This window comes from Myotis myotis, unplaced genomic scaffold, assembly GCF_014108235.1.
Source record: "Myotis myotis isolate mMyoMyo1 unplaced genomic scaffold, mMyoMyo1.p scaffold_m19_p_8, whole genome shotgun sequence".
In the NCBI taxonomy this organism is placed as follows: Eukaryota; Metazoa; Chordata; class Mammalia; order Chiroptera; family Vespertilionidae; genus Myotis; species Myotis myotis.
Window position 1 is genome coordinate 26,603,630 of NW_023416390.1, and position 18,337 is coordinate 26,621,966.

The following is an 18,337-nucleotide window of genomic DNA, read 5'->3' on the forward strand; positions in this document are numbered from 1 at the left end:
CTTTGATTTTTTTAAACTAGAAATCCCCCAATTAGCAACTCTAAGAAATCAATGAATGACTAAGTAACTAAATGAGTACAAATATTGGCTTAAAATGTCCTTTATTAAGTAGTGAGATACAGCTAGTCTTTTTAAAATTTTATTTCAGCTTTATTGAAGTATAAATGACATATAAAATTGTGAGATATTTAAAGTGTAGATCATATTTTGATACATTTATATGTGAGGGTGAAAGAATTTCCCTCATCTAGTTAATTAACACATCTATCACTTCACATAGCTATCTTTTTTTTTTTGGTTTGGTCATTTTTGTTTTTGATGAGAACATTTAAGTTATTCTCTTTTAGCAAATTTCATCATCTGCTATAATCACCATGGTTTATGTTAGGTCTTCAGATCTTACTCATAGATGAAAGTTTGTACCAGCCAGTCTTTACTTCATGGTCTCAGCATTTGCCACAGCAGGCACCAGTGGGACATCAGAGTCAAGAGATTTCTGCCACAAGATGCAAAATGGTGTGGCTAGGAGAATACATGTGTTACATGGAATGAAACTCCATGGGTCCCTAAAGACCAGCATTAGGTCCAGGAATCCATTCCTGCTGCCTGAACTCCTGCCCACAATGGAGAAGTCCAGGCAGCTGAGACTTCCCATCTCAGGCTCTACTTCATGAATTTACACAGCCCCTTTTTCATGAGAGAGGCAAGATTCAATCATCTTCACAAGTCAACTTTATCATTAGACTCACATTTCGCTATAGATAGAAACACAAAAATCGATGTTAGACTGAGCCTAAATTTCTAAGATTCTGAGTACCCAGCCTTGCATGCTGCAAGAAGGAAAACCATGGAGATTAAAGTGACACATAGTCATTTCTCCTACTTAAAAAGCAATGAACATATATTGCTATGGTTTACAAAGTAAATACCAATGGAACTACTGACAGCATGTTCATGAGCATAATTGTTCGGTAGCATTGTATTACCTATGATCTTACCTGAATTTTATTTGTGTCAATCAAGTGTTGTGCCATGGATTTCAGGATAATTGCAAAAAAGAACCAGGAATGCTGTTAGGAAAAGAAAAGGCAGTGAGAAATTTGTTCTATGGTAAAATAATGATAATTCTGTTCTTTACATCATGTAATATTATAGAATCTTTATCTTACAGTGTGTTCTTTGAAAGTAAATCCATCAGAGCAATGATATTAGGATGTACCAAAGTCTTAATGGTAAAAGTAAATAGCAGACATTTCAGTTTCTCTGTCATCTCAAAGATGTTTAAAACAAGATGCCAGTTTACTTGGGATGGCTAATTAAAGAATAGTCCTATGAAGTATTTATCCATGAGGTTCTATTTGTTTCACTTATCTAAACAAAACTAAAATTTTCTATATTAAAATATATCCTAGCAGGCCCACCCCGAATATTTTAAGGGGTAGAGGCAAGATAAAAAATTGAAGCCACAGGTCTTAAAGTTCGAAGTCATGCTAACAAAGTTTGATCATCCTACCTTAACAAACATAACTCCATGACAACTTGGAATGTTGTACCAGAATATGGGGCTCTCAGTGGAGAAGAACCCTGGCTAGAAGAACCTAGAGGGATTTGGTTCATGTGTGACTGTCCAGCCTGCACATCCAAGTGTTGTCCACAAACTAGTCTCTCTCTTCCTCTGCAAACTGCTCCCCACTTGGTTCTAAGGTTGTACTCAGGCAGGAAGATTTTCCCAGTGAAGGAGGGACTTAGGAATGAGGTATAAGTAGGCCTGTGAGGAAGCCTGTAAGCCCATGAGGCGGGGGCTCTGGGGTTCCTCAAAGATTAGGAAGGCATGGGAGGAGCTCCCAGTGAGCATTCCTCTTGGCTACTGTTATATCCTTCCCTATGGGGTGTGGCTCAGTCAGAAAAGACTAAAGCAAGCACTAGGATGAAGGCTCTTCTTCCCTAGGTCCAAGAGTAAAAGGGTGATACTTATCCCAGATAAAAAAGTCTATGTTATATATGTACAGTTTAAATAATGCACCCCCTCATCCTCTCTCTTTCCCCTCCCCTCCACTACAAACAATCCTGAATTTTATTGTAGTCATTCCCTTTCCTAACTTCATAATTTTGCTACCAATATCATACATTGAAGAAATAAATTTAGTTTTGCTTGCCACTAACTTTATGTAAATGAAATCATCCTGTATGTATTCTCCTGTGATTGCCTTTTTCATTCAACAAATTCTGTTTTGAGGTTCATTTATGTTGCATCATGAAGCCGAGGGTCCTATCATGATAGATAATTAATTAAGCTGGGGACTAAGTTCACTCTTTTACAATAATTTAGAGCTGTCTTTTCATAAACTTTTAACCATCCCTTCCTTATTGTTTCAACTTTTTAGGGTCAAAGAGTGGCTGTTTCTTGGCTTCCTCTCTGTTGTCAATATACTTATTAACATATCATTAATTCTTTTGTTGGTATATAATATGCCTAATAAACTCAACACACTTGATTTTTATTATACTTAGAAGAATGTTTGAGGTAACTCTTTGTAGACATTTATTCTGTCTTTAGGCTAAAGAACTTAACTGAGGTTCATTTTATTCTTAAGGTGATCTTTTCTGTTGACATAGACCTCTCTTGCTTAATGCTTTTATATGCTACAGTTTCAATATGTGTATGCTAGAAACTATAAGAGAAATGATCTGCGAAAATCAGTGGATGCGATCACCTCTTGGGGATGAGAGTGAACCTTATACTAATAATGAAAGAATCATCTTTCAATTCCTTACCTTCAAGACATGTTTAATTGTTGTTGAGTCATTTGATTTCAAAAGACCAGTCACATTTTTAGCCAGTTCCTCATGTATCGTTCTCTCTTTGCATGCCCTGGTCTTGAACACGAACTGAACAAAATCCAAAGAGTGAAATAAGTAAGATGCTTTAAGAAAACAGCACTTCCAAAATAATGTTCCATGAATAACTCATAACTCAAAATTATCTGCTCATACCAGATTTTGTCATGAAATAAATGAAGGCCCAATGAGAAGAGCAGTACACACCTGTTCCTATTTATGGCTTTGCACAGGTAGGGCCTGGCTCACCTAAACTCTCCTTGAAACTCTTTTTGTAGAAATCAAAGGAAGAGTGAGAGTGCAATTTAGCAGGTTCAAGGAAACATGGAGGGCTTTGACCCACCTACTTAGGACACATTTCCCCTTCTCCTTCCTTCCACTGGTAACAGGTGGCATGGTAGCATTTCTTCATCCTGAAAGGGTAGAGCACCCACTCAAATAGCCAAGTGGGGAAGCAGGTGCCTTCCAGAGGCCAGTAGGTGAGCTCCCCACATGCCCAGGGCCTACCACCTCATGCTTAGGCACAGGCATCAAAGAATCATGAACATTGGCCATCAGTAAGATAATACCTACTCACTTTTTTATTTCTCAAAAGATTGGTTTTGGCATGCACCACTGAGTGCATATAATGGTTTTAGTTTTCAGTTTTTCTTCATCTATCTTAAGGATAGTACCATCAATTTTTACATGTATATTTCAAATATAAAATGCTTATTACTGAATTACACTATTTTACTAATGAGTTTGGTTTGCCTCAAGGGAGGTCATTTTTTCAGAATACCCACAATTCAGACTTCATTATAATCAGGAGTGAAGGCAAGCAAGAAACTCAAAGCAAAGGAACATTCAAATTTGGATCTGTAATTATTTGTTTGAACTTCAGTGTCCATCAACAGATAAGTGTCCTCATGGGGCCTGACTTCTCCAAGTTCATCCCAGAAGAGAAAGAAAAGCTAAGAGATGCATGAAACTAGCTGAAGTCAAGAGTAATATTATTTTTCCCCTTGATCATGGCTCATGTGAGGGTAATGTCATAACCACCTAATATCATGCACAGTCATTTAGGCCTAAGGGCATTATGAATAGTTCTAAAATATTCTTATTTTAAAATTTTGGCTATCACATGTCAGTTCCATGAATTTCTGTAGCCCATGGCATTTCATTAGATTGCTTTAGACACACATTTTTGAAAAAGACATGGTGTATGTGTATATTTTGGATACCATAGATGGGTGAGTTAGCAGCATTTAGCACCACTGAACTTGAAATGGTGTTTAGTTTGCTTCTGAATAAATATTAATTGCATTGGAATATCACATCTCTCAAGGACATCAAAGCAAATATAGGTAACAGATCATCAGTTTTCATTACAGTCCTACTTGTGGGGCTTAATATCTATCTACATGTTAAAAATAATGTTTCCCACCAAAGGTAAAAAAAAATCAGACTCCTTGGTCAAGGTCAGACTGTCAACCAGGTACTATAACAGGAGTCCAATCACAGAATCAGAGAGCTGGAAGTTCATCTGGTCTATCCCATCTCACTTCACAGAGGAGAAAAGTGAGGTTCAGAGAAGCTGACTGCTCAAGTTAACTATTGAACCTTGACTGGAATCTAGGTTCCCATTTGCTACTTTAATGATCTTTCCAGAGTAACATTTTAATTGGTTATATTTGTTAGGCTGTATTTGTTTTAGATTATGAAAATGTGTTACATAACATCTTTAGGAATTGTTATCAGTTTGAAATTCTACATAGGCATATTTCTGAATTTGAACCCCTTCAGAGCAAGCTAAATAAGCAGACTCTTATTATAAAATCAAATGATCTCATCGGGATATTTCAAACATCCTGGTTAGAAATAAAGACCATCCCAGGATGCATTGGCAATATACTTCTCCAAGAGTGTCACAGATGGAGTCTCAGAGCTGATTTTAAGGTTCTCATAAGGTCTAGACTTGACTGTCACAAAAAATGTCACAACACCAGTGGGTTCTTAATGTAATTTTTAATGATTCCTTTGGAATAAGGTATATAATAACTGCATTGAAATGAAGAGGACTTTGTGTAACGTGGACTGGAGAATTTGTTTTGTCTCAATGCCTTTGAGGAGTGAAATGGAAAATTGAGGTAAGCATTGAGAGAGTAAAAGTTCAGTAGATGGTTCTGTTGAATATAAATTAATCAGCACCATATAAAGCATGCAAAAACTCTATCTTTAAACAGGGAGCAAATTAAAAAGGCATTTATAGGTGAATCTAAGAATCTGGCTTTCTGAAAGTGAAATGTAGATCATATTGAGTAAAATTAGAGCAAAGGGAAATGATTGTGAAGTAACATGATTTTTTGGCATCTGGGCATACACTTAAAGTTAGGTATTTGGGAAACCATCTAACATTTCTGGCAGGTAGAAAATATATTAATATAAAACTGTAATAAAAACATTTCTCACTGATGGTATTTCAGAGGGGTTCACTCCAGAATGACATTTCTAATTATTTCCTTTAACAATAGGTGTTTTGTTTTTTTTTAAAGAAAAACACAACAGCCCCGCCCCCCCCAAGTTTCTAGCACAAAAAAACCTTAAATTCTTTTCTAGTCACCTTTCTAGACATCTAAAATATATGGGTATATGACTATCAATATGTATTAGTGCAATACATTATTTTAATTAAAATGGTCTATGTCTCAAAAAGATTTCACCTATGCATAGAAAAGATAGAAATTTAGGTCCTCTATGCATCATAAAGTGAAATAAGCTATCTTTGGTTGGGTTATTTTTTTTCATTCAAAAAGATGACATTCAGACAGGATTTATAATGTGCAAACATCATCGCAAGTTCACGGGCATTAATTCACAGGCCAACTGGAAATGAGAATATAAACTTGAAGGACACTGGAAGAAGCAGTGCACAGTTGATGGAATGGGCTAGTGGTTCATGCTGGAGGATAAAGGACTTAACATACCAGAAGCAGGTACAAATATACAGTAACTGGGAAAATGAAATAATGCCTGAGAAAACAATAAGAAAAGCTAAGAAAACATTATAGAAGAAACATAGAGCATTCAACAAACCAACAGGAAAAAAATCTTCCTTAAATTTACACCGAAATTTCATTTCTTGTAATGTTGACGTCCAAAGGACAATATTTTTCTTCTCTAGCTCAAACTTCTTGGCTGTTTTCCACCATATAAATATTCATTTGTACATGTACATGTTATTTATTCACTTATACATTCAAACAATACATCTAGCTCATCAATGCAAAGAGAAGAAATTCTAAGTAGCTAAGAGGAATGCTTGGTATTACTATGGTAGACACCATCCAGCTAAAGAGAAAAACTTCCCACTATGTAGACAGGAAATGAGACAAGCCACACAGAACAAGGGCATAGGACCAATGTCCAAGTGGTGATGTCATACCTTAATGTATGACTGGACAGCATAGTCCAATTGTTCCTCGTGGCACTTGGCGACGATGTCAGTCAGAACCCTGGGAAAACAGAGATGTTCAGTGGCCTTTCTGGAGAAGGCAGAAAAATTCCACTGGATTTATCACAGGAGTGCTTGAAAACGGTGCTTACTAGTTAATGAATAAATGAATGAACCAATTTCAGACTCTCCTTCATCTCCTGTACCCCTCCAATATTGAGTATTTAATATCTATAGTACCTGTTAGCCATTTCCAACCTTGAAATCTCTAAAAACTAGATATAAGTAATGTCTTATGGCTGTAGTATCACTTTGGAGATTTCTTTTTTGCCTGAGCTGAATGTGCTATTATGGTGTCTGTGCTTGCTGACACTGTCTTCTTGGAAAAAGGATCATTTTTAGTGCCTGATTAAAACTTCAGATCTTTAACCTTGAATGATCATATTCATTTTTAAAGGGCTTCACTTCCAGCCTAGAGGCACTATATGTCAATGCTTTTGGAAAAAGTAATTAGGTTAAGATGTATAGTCTTTTTTTTCCTACCCTTAGCTGGGACAGGGTTTCTATAGCAGTGGTGGTAAGGGTTGGTATTTTCAGATGAACACTTCCAGTTACTCCATATGGAGCTGTTGTGTTTAAGAATATCTCAGAATTTCAACAGATCTATCAGCTAAAATACTTAGGAATCTTGTCAACACAGACCCATATACTCATGCTGTAACAGCACCCATTGAAGATAGAGTTGGGGACTTTTAATCTGTGTCTAGAACTGGCTGGTTATGGAACTGTTAGAGCTGCCTTCACTTTCCAGAGCTTCATGGCTCCACTTTAGTAAAAACAAGGCCAAAGAGTCTGGCCGGCGTGGCTCAGAGGTTGAGCATCAACCTATGAACCAGTAGGTCATGGGTAGATTCCTGTTCAGGGCACATGCCTGGGTTGCAGGCTCCATCCCCAATGTGGGGCATGCAGGAGGCAGCTGATCAATGATTCTCTCTCATCATTGGTGTTTCTTTCTCTCCCTCTCCCTTCCTTTCTGAAATCAATAAAAAATATATTAAAAAACCCCAAAACAAACAGCCAAGGCCAAAGACCCTCCTTCTGAAAAAGGCTAATCATATGCCTGTGAGTTCAGAAGGTACTGCAAACATGTCAATGCCAAGAGTAATTTTATTTCTGGAATGCTGTGACTAATTGAAAAACAACATTAGGAATAGATGATTCAATAATTCAAAACATGATCTCTATGAAGAGGAAATTGTGATTACCAAAGTCACCAGACAGATTAGTAATGTTGGCAGAATGCGTAGTATAGACAAACCTAAAGTGAGAAGAGTTGAAGAAAAATAGAATATTTTACAAAAAGAAAAAGATCTGTTGGGAATGTAAAAGGGTACAGCCACTGTGGAAAACAACTCAACATCTTCTTGAGAACTCTCATACAACCCAGCAATTACACTGGTCATTTTTCTTAGTGATATGATAATTTATATTTACCCCAAATCTACCCCAAACTGGAAACAACCTGGTGAATTGTTAAACACACTGTGGTATGGAATACTGCTCAGAAATAAAAAAGAAAGGAACTATGGATAGATGAAACAACCTGGATGACTCTCCAGAGGATTAATCTGAGTGAAGAAAAACAACAACAATCCCAAAGGGTAGATATAGAGATAGATATGTGTATAGATACATAGATGAAGTCATATATATATATATATATATATATATATATATATATATGAAGTCATATATATATATAGATGAAGTCATATATATATATATATATGTATATATATATATATTTCTTTATTTCTTAAAATGACAAAATTTGGTTTGGAGGTGGAGAACAGTTGATTGAGTAGTTACCTGGGATGAGGAGTGTGGGTGGGGATGAGAGGGAAACAGTTGTGGAGATGGAGTGCTCTGTATTCTGAGTCTATCAATGTCAATATCCTGGTTAGTGCTACTGTACTGCAGTTTTGCAAGATGTTGCCTTTGGGGTAAATTGGGTAAAAGGAACATGGGATCTCTCTGCATTATTTCCTACAACTGCATGTGAATCTATAATTACCTCAAATTAAAGAGTTTAATTAAATATCACAAAGGAAAGTTGAAAAAGATGTATAGTATTTTACTTAAATTATAACAACAGGTGATTAGAAATCAAGAGTAAGAAATACTTAAATTAGAGATATGTGTTCAAGTGAAAGGCAAGCATACATAATTAGGTGACCATTCAGTTATAATCAAATTTCTGTGTAACCACAGATTAGAAAAATCTCTTCTCCTGAGGCTGTGTTATGGATACCTGGTCACAGTTGTGCTTATTTCATCTTCCTCATTCTGGACCAAAACCTTGAAGAGCTGGTTCAAGATTATAGGCAGAAAACTCATGATCGCATGAATCTTTTCCACATTCAATAAGTTCTGTAGTAAACCAACAGGAAACAAAAGGGCACTGATTAAATGAAAGCTTATTCTGCTGATGGTTTTCAGAACTTTGCTCTTCATTGCATTTAGCATGGTGTGCAGGCATGGGGGCAATGTGGCAATGCGATTTTAAAAAGTAATTTAAAATCAATTGGCTTTAATTTTCAATCCTTCTTATTTTGAAACACCTACTTATGCTTGTTTATTAATCCACGGACAGAAACTATTAAGGAATTGTGAAATGAAATAATTGACTCTCTTCATTGATAAGGCATTTAAAAATCTTCAATGATAATTACCTCTTACTTTGTGAGTCAATGAAAATTACAAAGGTCCCTATAGCCCATTTCTCCCCCAAAGACCACTGAAATGATTTGCATGTCACATTACCTTACAAGAGCGGACAAAGTTTGAGGTAGGTGATTGAGACATATCTTTCTCCCTTTTTTGGCACTCTCGGAAAAATGCGTTCACATATGGATCCTGAAACAGCAAAAATAAAAGTGTTTATTTCTGAGGACATGTAAACTGTGTAACAATCATGGTGATGGGAGGCAGCCTTTCTGTAGGATCGATGCCTCCATGTGTAAGTGCTTTATGAAAGCGTCAATGACAGCTTTCATTTCCGCTTCTCATGGAGGGCTAGAGTTGAAATAAACTACGAAGCCAACTCTCTTCCCTATTTCATGCTCATAGATTTGTTTTCCTTCTCGGCTACATGATAATGGCTGGAGAATTACTTTCGTTGGCTTTCTACATTTTTTTTTTTTTTTTAAAAATTGCCTTCTTTCATATTCTTGCTCCTGTTTCTTCCACAGACTTCTATCAATTTTTCTTACATATTCCTTAACACGTATGAGGAATGCATAGGGATTTTTTCAGACTTAACTGCCAGAGCTAATAAAAAACTAGGAAGTTCACACTAACATCATGATATAACATGACTCTTACCCTTTGTGTTCTTCCAAATCCATAGGTTGTTGTCCTAACTCTCAGTACCACAGGCTATGACTGTGTTTGGAGGTAATTAAGTTAAAGTGAGGCAGTTAGCGTGGCCCTAGTCTGATATAACTGATGTCCTTATAAAAGCATAAATTTGGACACCAGACATGTGCACACACAGAGGAACAACCACGTGGGGACACAGCGAGAAGGCCAAGGAGAGAGGCCTCAGAACGAACCAACTCTGCCAATACCGTCATCTCAGACTTCCAGCTTCCAGAACTGTGAGAAATAAATGTCTGTTGCTTAAGCCACCCCATCTGTGGTATTTTGTTATGCCAGCCCCTGCATATTGATACACCCTTTAATGGTATTTACTAAAGAGAGTGGCATTTTGGAAATTCTCTAAATTCTGTGCTGAGGGGTCAGATACACTCTCTGGGTCTATTTGTCAATTCTAGAAGGCCATCTGTGGTCTGGGAAAGACCACTGCATTTGGCCTGAGGCACCTGAGATTACTGAGAGAAGTTTTGATCCGATCTATGTGTGGTCCTAATTTATTTCTTTTTTCTTAGCAACTATGTATGTACTAAATTTAAAGCGGCATGAAACAAAAATCAAAAAGCAGATATACAGAGACTTTAAGGAAAGAGAAAAATGTGTTCTAGGTGCTTGTGATAATTTGCTTTGCAGTTTATAATTGGTGCCAGGAATATGCTCACATTGGGGTAAAATATGCCTCACAATGGGAGGGGTGCGTTTGTGGTAATGTGACAATGATCATAATTATATTTGCATCACATTTTTCAGTTCATGAAATACTTTCACATGTAATTTCTCACTTTAATCATCACCACACCCTTGGGTAGAGAGGCTTAATTGTTATCTTTTTCCTGATGAGGAAACAGGGAATGCTGGGTGAAGTGACTTGCCCCGGGTCACTGAGCCAGAAGTTGGCCAAGGCAGTTATCAGAGGCAGTTCTGCTGACCTCATGGCCTTCCCATTAGGAAAGCTTTGGCTGGGCATTGGGAGTTAGAGTTAGTCTTCAGGTAAAGGTCCAAAGTCTTTATTTTTAACATTTCACATTTTTAATACTTGGGTGTTGTCAGTGGAGGCACCATCTTCCAAGGAAGGTGTCATCCTGACAAATACGCTCTGGTACTTTGGTGCCTGGACTTCTATGGATTAGGACATTCTATTTCCCCTGGGAGAGGCATATAATTATGCCACAAACATTCTTCCTTCTCAATCACCAGCTCTTCTGACACCCTGTGAAATGGTGAGTCTCCTCCTGTAAATATAGGAGGCACCTTATGATTCTACCTGTTGGATAAGATACTGACATTTCAGACACCATGCTCACCTGAGTATTCACTGTTGAGACAACAAATGTCGAGACTTTGAAAAGTGGTTTCCCACCATCAACCCACTTCACGTCACTTCCGACCTGCTACAAAAAAGAGTTTGTTACTGTTACTGTGGCAATCTGAGAGAAAGCAGATAAATAGGTTATTTAGTGTATGTTCATTTGCCATCCTGATCCATTAATCTATATATAGAGAAAATAAAAGATGCAAATACACCTGGCAATATTGGTGAATGAGACCAGTGTGGTATCAAGGGATCATTGCTAATAGACCATTTCTATTGGCCATAAAGTAAATAAGATATTTGAAATATCGTAGGTGCACTTGATTCATAATTATAATGGATGTATAACTACATGGTTGGGTTCATTTAAATAGCAGAAAGAAGATAACCTCATGCCATTTAGCTCATGTATTTCTTTCTCTTAAATTATACATCATTCAATACCTTTCCACTTGCAGAATCTTGAAAGCGTAAATAATTAGGAGGCAGGCTTGTAGCTATTGGGATATTGTACTCTTGAGAAGCTATCTGATTATGTTTCATCAGAGGAAGCCACGCATATCCAACTGTGCAGGGGAACAACAAAGAGTAAACTTTTGAGTTCAAACCTCCATGGGGAAAGGGAACAATACAGTTATTTATTACTTATGATTATAAAACTTCCCTAAAAATGGAATAAATCAGAGTTTTTAAAATACTCTCCAATTCAAGTCCAACAAATGAGATGTAAAGCTATCTCAGATTGCTTCCTGTCAGTACCTGATGTTTCCAGAGCCTCCTTCTTTTTGGCATTTGCTTTTGCATTTATGTCACAAGTGACATGATAAAAAGAAAACAGAATATGGTGTTTCTCATGGAGTTGTGTTGGCAGCTCAATTTTCACCTGCAACGAAAGAGATAATAGTTGGACCGAGATTAAAATAATTTTCCCAGAGTCAGAGCAAGACAAAATTCTTTAAAGAATTCTTTCACTGAAATCTAGGTCTATGTTTAATTGTTAGTGTCAGAAGTACTGATTTAACTCTCACTCAATACCCATCCTGCTGGCAGTAATGTGTTAAGATGTTGATATTTTCACTTCTTTATTGTGGTCGATTGTGATAATTTAGAATACCTAGTGTGTCTCATTAGATAATTCATGCTGTTATAGTATGGATTAAATGCACACACATGGACATAACTGTAGAAAGTAAACAAGGCACAGCCTGAGGATCTATTGTGAAGGGACACAAAATGAGAGAAGAAGAATTCTTTATCTCCCAACAAGTGTGCATGGAACAAGTTGTATGAGCATCTCTTGGGAGCTCATTAGAAATACAGAGTCTTAGACCTTACCCCAGACCTCTGGAATTAGAATCTAAATTTTTATAAGATACCCAGGCAATTACAGGCACATTGCTGAGAAACATGGTAGTAATACATGATGTAACTTAAGTATGAAGTTTCTTCCTTTTAGACAATAACAAAAATATATGTAGTACAGTGTATAAAAATATAGATTGTGATAATTAAGTAATAAGCCATTTTATGAAGAGGTCATACTATAGTTATAATGCTTCTGGATAAACATAAAACAAAGTTGATGTAGGTTAAGAATATTCTTAATGAGAAGCAAACTCCATATTCCTGGAAAGACGTGTTTTGAAACCCTCTACATTTTATAGAGCTTTGCAGTTTCCAAACATCTGTCACATACATTTCCATTTAATCCCCCCAATAGCCTTGTGAGTGGGATGACAGAGGGTAAACGAAGATGAGATATATTTGCAGGCTTAGAGTCACTGAGATTATGGCTTTGTTAGTAATGTGATCTTCCAGGGCAAGGACCCCCGTCTTCTGATCACCACTTCACACTGGAATCCCAGGATCCCACTCAGGCAAGCTGCATTCCATTTCTTATCAGCAACTAAGTAGTTTCTAGAATAGTCAAATCAAGCAATAATGTGATAGAGAGCCATGCAAATTATCTACTGCTGTAGACCAATTCCAGCATGTCATAATTTCAAGAATTTCATCAAAAGGTTGATGAAACTTGGGGACTCAACAGGGTTGAGTCACACATGTAGTCACCTGTTGGGAATGGCTAAAGGCATTCCCCCAAACCTGAATAGGAAACTTATTGTGGCTGCCAGACAGTTAAAGGGCATCTTAATCTACATGTTATTGCCTCCTACTGGCTAACCACCTGAACAGCCGTAGGCTATTCCCCAAACTGACAATGCTTCTGTACCCTTTGAAACCTTACCCTTTGAAGTGTATTATCTCCACCTTGCCGTAGAACAAATTGTGTTAATAAAAGCAAGGGTCCTAGACAAGGAGGGAGTCTTCAGTTCCTTTAGCTGAAGGTCCACTGACCCCCAATGCCTTTCAAAATTATATGTCGTCTCTGGATTCTTTATTAGTCTCTGGATTCCTATGTCATCTATGCACAGCCCCTTTTCCAGATTCATGAATCATTTTTGATGCTGGGACAAGAACCCTGGAAATCTACCAGCTTATTTATTAGTCTATCTATCTTGTATCTATCTCTCTAATTTATTTCCACATTATTCAGGAAAAATTTAATACCCTGCTTATCAAAGTGTTGTCCCTGGGACTAACAAACTAACAGTGGCATCAGTGTCACCTGGAAACTTGTTAGAAGTGCAAATTCTCAGGCCCCATTCCAGACATATGGAATCCAAAAATCTGGGGAGGCTTCCAATCATCTGCATTTCAACAAATCTTCCAGGTGATTCTGACACATGATAAAGTTTCCGAAGTCCTGAATGGTAATGGTTTGCAAGCTTAAATATTCTTCACATACCAGCATGCTAGCCTGGTTTTAAAAAAGCCAATATACAGTTCAAATTTTCCATGATTAACAATGTAACATAATGAATTTTTCTCTTTTCACGCAAGTAGTAAGAGAGTCTTGAGAGTTGGCCAGAGCAGGGTTTATTCCATGTCATGTTTAGAGATGAGGGGGGTCCAGGTCACTCAAGTTCACACAGATTACAAGCAATAGTGTGGGCTCATAGTGTATCTATTCATTTGTTCTTTTTGTTATGATATAGAATTGATTGGTAAAAGCTATCTAACACAATCTTTATTATATTGACCAAAGAAATAAGAGAAAAACATCACATTTTTAAAGGACAATTCTGGACTGAACTAATGGAATTTGCAACATACTTTTGGAGGAACTGTCAATTAACGTAATTTCTAAATCTTGGTTAAGTAACACAGCTGCCGAGGCAGGTCTTCAGTCTGCGGTGTGGGTTAGACTGAGTGTTTATATTGTGTGTTATCTGGCCCGCTCACCCATCGTTTCAGGAGCTGCTGGGGGTAGTGGAGGCCTGGCCCTTACCTCGTCTGAGAAATCCGGATTCTGGGAATGGTGCAGAACTGCTGTGTAGGCGGCTGAGGTGAAGAGGGGCCCTCCAGGTTTTCCATAAATACACTGTTTAAAAAGTTATGAGTTGAATAATTATGAGCATCTGAAATTGACCCTGAGCACAATAAAGGCCACAACTCTTCAGTTACGAATCCTGGAACCAAGACAAATTTTGTGATAACTTGCTGGCCTAGGTGACATCTAAGTGACCTTGAACTCCTTTGACCTGCTGCCCTGAATTTATTATACAATGGGTGGCTGCTAAAGAAAAATGTGAAGGCTTTAATTCATGGTGTAGGTATTACATTGACACTGAACACCCAAGTCAGCCCATTACCTAACTTTGATGACCAGGATATGAGATTGCATCTGTCCCATTCTGATTCCTATGGGAGTATCCAGCGCAGGCCTAGAGTTTGAGGCTGACCATAGGAGTGGTTGCACCCTAGCCCCTGACATGCCAGCCCCCAACCAAGAATGAGCAGGAAGGACAGAGCTGGCTCCTGGCTCTGTCATATGAAACTACCATTTGATCCCAGCCCCTAATCAGGCCAGGGGAGGTGACAGGGCACTTCCTACTCATGCAGCTTAAAGGCTCCCTTTGCCCAAGGCTCAGGATGCTGTGGGAGGCTTTAGAATGCAGTGAAACAGGGGCCCCGCCCCTGCTACTACCCTTCTTTCCTAGACTTTTCCGCATGAATGCTGCTCTAACAGCCTGGCGTGTCTGCCATCTGGTCACTGCCTTTGTTTGCCTGGCTACTCCATTTCACTTCCTTTTTTCTCTCCTGCTGCTACTGTGTTGTGGAACTTGGAGCCTGTGGATGTGGAGAGCAGCTCGAGACTATTTTAAAGAAGTCTCTCTGTAGCATGACTCATTCAAATCCTCAAACTGCTTATTCTTCTGACCTTCTTAACGCAGAGAACTCAACTGGTACCTAACAGGCGATCTCAGAGGACTGTGGAGTTCATTAGCAACTGGTTTTGTCTTTTCTCTGACTTACTGCAACTGGGAAGATGTGGCCACCGGCCAACTAGAAACTATTTTCCTGCCTATTTTTATAGGTTATTTTATGTTTGAAGCCCCTAAAATAAAAACAGTTGATATCAAATATGAACTCTGAAAAATGCCACCCAGTGGCAGCTTTATAGGTTAAAACAGCACAATTCATACAAACCTCATGGCTTTATTGTTCTTATAAAACCACGTGACCAACAAGTGGGACCGTTGAAGTCCTAGAGCCATTTCCCAGCTCCTCTGGCCTCACGCACCTTCCATAAATGTGAGCATCCCATGGGCCCAGTGCATTAGCTAGTAGGTCAGTATGCAGCAACCCCTCTGCACAGGCCACACGCAGGCCAGCTGGGAGGTGGCATTTAAATCAAGCATGCCAAATCCAGAGGCAGGCTACTCTCTGAAAATTGCAGTCTTCCAGGGGGAACCTTTGCATTTATTTCACACTAGAATGGTTTTCCTTTTTCTCTATTATGAAAAGCTAAGCAGAGCCACAGCCTGGCACTTCTCATAGCTCTAGTTAATGATGGCTATTCAATCAGGTACATTTAGGACAAATGTGTTGTGTTGCTCCTCTTTCAACCACACTCGAATAAAAAGCCCCCAGTGGCAGAGAGAACCGTGTGCCTGCCCACCCTTTAATGTTGCGTCCCCCGTGGACTTGGCCTACCTTCACGGGCTTGGCACCTTCTTCATCTGAATTTTTGAATTCAATGCACACGGTTATATTTCGTGCCTGAAATTACAGTGAGGGAAATGGAAATTATAATGGCCTATGATATAACACCAAAAAGCAATCCAAGTGCCTAAAATAAGTAGCTTTGAATTAAATCCAAAACATGTACAGTACTCAATACTTTCTTGTGACATCCATAGTGCTTAGAAATAGCAGAAGGATTTGGAGAGATTATTTAAAAGAGAAGAAAAAACTCATGTCCAAAAGGGACAGGCATGCTATGCGCAGAGTATCTTAAGAAACTGAAAAAAGTCTAGAACAACATTATTTAGGGCTAATTTAGAAAGGTTATTAATGTGTCACACAACTGTGTATCCTTAAGCACTTTTAACGGGAAACTCATCATTGCCCATTATTAAGCATTTTCTTCAAATCATTTTCTTTTCCAAAGTAATGAACTATGGTAATTTGTATTTGAACTTTCAGGAGACCATCTTAATGTGGTCTAAACAGAGTGAAGACAGAGCATGATACTTCAGAAACATACCCTACCTTGTTGAAACATTTCTGGCTGTCATACTTGAGGTGCTTGGGATAAATATACATTTGATTTTTGTATACTCTATAAGGACGGCAATACTTTGATGAGTCGTAAACAAACTCTTCCACCTCCACTGTGGGTTCTGGTTGAGCCATCACATTGAAAGGCTTGACAGGGATAAAGGACGATGTTACACAGTCTTTAAAAATCAGAAAATAAGAGTTTGTCATTTAATATGATTTTTTAAATGAATAGCACTTAACATATTTTAAAATTAATCTACTCAAAATAGAAACTCCATTCTTTTATGACAATATGTTAAATTATTCTAGCATGAAAAATTTGTAGGAATTAGGCATGCTAGACAATCAAACTATATATTTAATACAATTGATGTTGTAAAAACTGGTAAATCTGTCAGATAGGTTTATAATTATTTTTGTATTGAACTTGATATAAAAAGTAAAATTTGGCTACTGATCTTTTGAGCACACTCACCAGGTATTAGGGATTCACCCATTGCCCTATAGTGGGTGTCTATTACTAATAATATCAAGTGGATTAACAGTATTTTTCCCCTTACAGGGTGATTTCACAACATAGACCTGACCTGAAACCCCTCTGCAATATTAGCTATAATTTATTGTATTTTTCTCTTCAGTTTTTATAATCTTTTAAAAATCTAACCTTGTAAGTACAGTCTAAAAAGAAGACCATGAGGAATTTATAAATCAAAATTTCTCTGATAAAATAGTTTGGAGGCTGAAGTTGTGGTATTGAAAAATAGCAAGGCCTTCTACCTTCCTTTATCCCATCTGGAATCTTCCTGTGTTCAAAAAAGCAAAATTATTAGCTAAATATGCTGGGGAATCAAATTACAGGTCTTTTTAAAAAAATAAATTATAAAATTTCTATAATTTATTTGAGTTTCTCTACTGTCTCACAGTCCTGACAAAAATAATATTTTAGCTATCTCTTTTGTTACTTGTCTTTCCCATAGGTAATAAAAGCCGCATCCCTCACATCAGAGAGAGGAAATGACTTAGTTTGTCCTCTTCTTTTTCATACCAATCAATATAAAAGTGATTTGGAACATGGCTTAAGTTAGAATTCTCATTTTATTTCATAATAAGATGTTTTATGGAAAAATTATAAAAATAAGAAACTTCACAATGCTAATGGTGCTTCAGCCATCCTGTGGCACCCATCCCACCCTGCTTGTAGTTAATTTTAGGGTGTCTGGATTCATTCTTTGCATCACTGAGAAAGTCACTAACAGGCATAATCAGAAATAACTAAACAAAATAAGCTGATCTCACCACATAAGAAATAAATTTTGAAACTCTTATTTATAAGTTTCCTTTCTTTCTTCCTCCCTCCCTCCCTCCCTCCCTCCCTCCCTCCTTTCCTTCCTTTCTTCCTTCTAATCCTCACCTGAGGATATTTTTTCGCATTGATTTTTAGGGAGAGTGGAAGGAAGAGGGAAGACAGAAACACAATGTGAGAGAGACACATTGATTGGTTGCCTCCCACATGCCCCCGACCAGGGCCCATAGCCGGCAAAGTACATACGTGCCCTTGACCAGAATTGAGCCTGGGACCCTCCAGTCTGCAGGCCAATGCTCTATCCATTGAGCCAAACTGGCTAGGGCTATTCTTAAGTTAATTATTTACTATACACTTCTGAAATTCAAATTTTCATTTCACTGACATA

General features: G+C 37.7%; 1 protein-coding gene across 13 annotated transcripts in view; it reads right to left on the bottom strand.

Annotated features, from left to right (window-relative positions):
• Positions 1-18,337, bottom strand: part of DOCK10 (dedicator of cytokinesis 10) — a 210,961-nt gene that overhangs the window by 43,757 nt on the left and 148,867 nt on the right. For 12 of the 13 annotated variants that reach the window (XM_036319299.1, XM_036319296.1, XM_036319301.1 and 9 more), the window contains exons 17-27: positions 16,635-16,822; positions 16,077-16,142; positions 14,368-14,460; positions 11,778-11,901; positions 11,463-11,584; positions 11,011-11,097; positions 9,095-9,187; positions 8,583-8,701; positions 6,263-6,332; positions 2,776-2,889; positions 999-1,070 (exon numbers count right to left, since the gene is read on the bottom strand). In XM_036319299.1, coding sequence (XP_036175192.1) covers positions 999-1,070; positions 2,776-2,889; positions 6,263-6,332; positions 8,583-8,701; positions 9,095-9,187; positions 11,011-11,097; positions 11,463-11,584; positions 11,778-11,901; positions 14,368-14,460; positions 16,077-16,142; positions 16,635-16,822 — 1,148 coding nt within the window. The remainder of the gene's footprint in view (positions 1-998; positions 1,071-2,775; positions 2,890-6,262; positions 6,333-8,582; positions 8,702-9,094; positions 9,188-11,010; positions 11,098-11,462; positions 11,585-11,777; positions 11,902-14,367; positions 14,461-16,076; positions 16,143-16,634; positions 16,823-18,337) is intronic. The other variant, XM_036319291.1, reaches the window with a different exon arrangement.